This window comes from Trachymyrmex septentrionalis, unplaced genomic scaffold, assembly GCF_001594115.1.
Source record: "Trachymyrmex septentrionalis isolate Tsep2-gDNA-1 unplaced genomic scaffold, Tsep1.0 scaffold83, whole genome shotgun sequence".
Lineage (NCBI taxonomy): Eukaryota > Metazoa > Arthropoda > Insecta > Hymenoptera > Formicidae > Trachymyrmex > Trachymyrmex septentrionalis.
The window spans coordinates 1,918,659-1,922,535 of NW_017306018.1; the positions used below are offsets into that span (position 1 = coordinate 1,918,659).

Here is a 3,877-nt window from a genome sequence, read left to right on the forward strand (position 1 = left end):
TAGGTCAAAATGCAATTGAAAGACTTGGAAATAATATCTTAAATTGGAGCATATTTTACAAATGAGCTATTAACGAATTATGTTATAAATTATTAATACATTTCAAACGTATTTTTAATTTTCTATTCTAAAAAATGTAGATATGCTTCTTGATTGAAGCTATTATTTAATAAATAAATACAATCTAAAAATTTTATATGTGTATACAGTTTTTCATGTAGTTGAGCACATTGTTGCCTTCAATTCATTTCAAGTCCTTCAATTTATTTCTCGGACAAAATCATTTTCCGGAAAAGAGTTTTCTCAACATTCGTCTCAATATATCTACTTAAAAGGTATCATCAACGTATATTCTCTAAATGATATTTTGACGTTGTTTCCTGAAGTACCATCATCTTTGTTTAGACGTGGAACAATAGTTGATACTTCGAGAGCAGCCTATCATTCACTTCTCGTCCTTGATTTTCGAGATTTGGTTCGGATCGAAATCGGGTGTGATCGGGCTTTGTACCTGAACATGAGTGGTATGTAGGGGTGGACAGAGTAGCGGATGATATGGTAGACAATAATATGGGAAACCACTGAGCGCTTTGTTCGCGGGATGAATCTGTGGGCTCGACATTTGCCCGGGAAGTTGTCCGGAACCACGAAGAGGCAATCCCCTCAAATGTTCGTCCGGATGTACTAGAACGCGTACAGCCACGCGCCTGGCGCTTCCAGAGTTTACGAGGGCTCCCAATTCCTGCTGCTGGCGCCGCTTGGTCTTATACCTGTAGCCATTAATGACAGTTCATGAAATTTCATAATTGGGAAGAAAAAAATGTTTGTTAACAAAATGTAATTTATTTTTTGAAAGTTACATCTTCCAAAATTTTCGTATTAAATCTAGGAAAATAATGAGATGTGTGAGCATAGGTAAAAAAAATTGCACCGTCGATTCTGAAACCAGATCTTGACTTGCGTTTCCGTCAATTTTAAGCCACGCGCTAAATCTGCCCTTTCTGGACCGGACAAATATTTTTGAGCAGCAAATCTTCTCTCCAGTTCATAGACTTGCGCGTGCGAGAATGCTGCCCTGCTGCGCTTTTTTCTGTTCTGCAAACTTTGACCCGAATTTTGCGTTTCGTACGCGTCGTCCTCCGCCTCGTCTGTAAGATAAGTGAATGAACTTCTATTTTATATATATTGTGATTTGTTGCAATGTCGACAAATTTTAATTAATAGAGAATTTTAAAAAATAGAGTTTTTATTATACATAATTTCCATACAATTTTGATGTTATCAAATACATTCTAATACATATCTGTAAATCGTCATTTATTAAAAGAATAGAGCTTTTAAGTTTTTATGTGTCGATGAATGGTGGAACCTCATTTTTCGAATAACGTGAGCTTGCCGTACATATTCGTTTGCGGACAAATATTTAGATTTGCGCGAGAATCTGCAACTATACTGTAAAGCAATCGTTTAACTCGAAAGCCGGAGTAATCATCAGCGAGCAGCTATAGAGACGGTGAACGATCGGCGAGAGAAAGAACGAGAGAGAACCTCGTTGCTTTTGATGTCTCGTACAAACATTAACACATGTACTCGCTACTCCGACATGTTTATGCTTCTGTTCCGCAGTAATTCTCCTCTAAGTTTAACCAGTGGCACTAGAGTACAATCGTATTGCAGATCAGACTAGCTTCTTCTACTTGGCATCGAGCTTGATCCGCTACTTTGCGATACATATCCCCCATTATGAATAAAAAATAACTTTTAACAAGAATAACAAAAATTAATTACATCGCTGAAAATAAACTATGTCTTAAATTTATGCAGATTCTTGCAGATTTTTCTTATCGACACAAAAAACTAACTTATTTCAAATTAAAAATAGTAAATCTTAAATTAAATTTATATGTTTTTTTAATTACTCTCGATATAAAGCTAAAACTTTTAGTCTGAACATTTTTTTCTCGCAAAAATACTTTGATTACGAATACAAAAAATGTCATAAATATCTGCACGGTAAAAACAGTTTGTTGAAGTATTTAAAAATTTAGCTAAATTTGGATTTGGAAATAATTTTATTGGAATTAAAATATTTATGTAAAGGATGCAAAGCTGATTGCTAGAATTTTCGAATTTTTTGTACTATTATTTATCATACTTGATAATTCTGACATAATTATTTTGATGGATTTAATAAAATTATTTTTAGATCTGTATCTAGCTAAATTTTTAGATATTTCAACAAAATCGTTTTTTCTATGGTATTATTAAGAAATTCCGATATCTCTCCTCTAAAACGTGTTATCCTTAAAATGCAGATTCCTTGCTTTCGGTAGTTAATAACAGAAGTATCGTGTTGAAGGAAGATGCTTTTATGTATATTTTAAAATAGAACAAAATTTTTAATAATTTTGTTTTCTAAATCAGGAAGTATTTGCAAATAAATCACAATGTTCTCCTAACAGTGTCATAATTATTTCACGCTCGAAACGCTCATCCTACGTCAATGTTTATCGTCGGTGGTCAGCAGGAGACGTGGAGCATTTAGAGAGATCTATATTTGATCACTTTCGACGTCGACTAGATGCCATCTCGTCCGGCTAATGCGTCCATCCTTCGTGCTCGTCAAACATCCTATGGATGTTTATATCGAGTCTATATCGAGAGTTCAGTTCCAGGCAAGCAAGTGGCGTCTACTGAGTCTGATTACATCGATGATCCTTCGAGACCACTAAAACGCTTTTCGGCTCCTCCATCGCGAATAGACTATCAGGAAGGACGCGAAAATCAAGAAGGATTTTCTCAGTTATTACCATAATAAGTGGTTAAGAATAATTTGTCGTGACAACGTTGATTCTTTTGACTATCCATTATCATATTAAATGACTGGAGAGATTTCCCCTCGAAAGTGGACTCGTAATTTTCTAAGTGCACCTTGAATCGGTGCCAGCTCGTGTCTACCTCTTCACCCTCGAGCTGCTGCAAACAATATGCTATCGTGCGGTTTTAGGTGACAATTCTTCGTTTAAGAGCAGACGCTCTTTCGTAATGTTAATTACTGTGTATTTGGTGTTATCTTTACACGAGCTATCTTTATAAAATTTCACGTAATGTGTTTTCTATAATTTTTTTTTCTATGAGCGTATCCTGAAATTACCGTGAATTGTATTTTGTCTTCCTTAAATCATTTTATACCCTTTTCTTCCTTGCAATATAATACATGAAGTCAAGTTGTTATAAAGTATGATTAGCTAATTTTATCACAATTTAATACATATCATTTGTTAAATCCGGACTGAAACAATTAATAAGTAGTTATGGTCAATAATGATTCAAATTTTACATTTTAAATGCTAAAAAATGTCTGCCTATAACTTTTATAATTATGAAGGAATACAAAGTAGAAATCCTACATATATATATTCTATCATGAATGCTGTTAATCATGATTGATTTCATAAAGCAGCCAGTGCGAGGGAGAGTATCTGTTTACCCTCACACTAAGATAACACCATTCGACTAAAGTAACTCTATACCTTCGTATCATTAACGAGGGTGAGTATTACGAAAAGATGGACACGACATAAAGGGATGCAAAGGTAAACTATCATTATCTCTTGTGTGCAATACATAACGCAATGTACATACTCGTATGGTAGCTCAATTGATTAAATATAAAATATTTCAAACATTATACAATATATTAGGTGTACAAAAAAGTTCTGAGCTTTAGATTTGATACAACCGAAATAACAATTTAAATTTTATATATCTTCCCGCCCTTTTGGGGTTTTAAAACAGTAACATTTAACCTCCTGAAATGCGATACGGTTTGGCGTTTGATGCACATAACCTCAAAAATCAGTAGTGTTCACGATGG

At 34.2% G+C, this 3,877-nt stretch overlaps 1 protein-coding gene across 1 annotated transcript in view; it reads right to left on the reverse strand.

Annotated features, from left to right (window-relative positions):
• Positions 1 to 445: 445 nt before the first annotated feature.
• LOC108755021 (homeobox protein Nkx-2.5-like) overlaps positions 446 to 3,877 on the reverse strand; it is a 5,036-nt gene continuing 1,604 nt past the window's right edge. The window contains exons 2-3 of the mRNA XM_018497729.1: positions 932 to 1,148; positions 446 to 770 (exon numbers count right to left, since the gene is read on the reverse strand). Of these exons, the coding sequence (XP_018353231.1) occupies positions 446 to 770; positions 932 to 1,148 (542 nt within the window). The remainder of the gene's footprint in view (positions 771 to 931; positions 1,149 to 3,877) is intronic.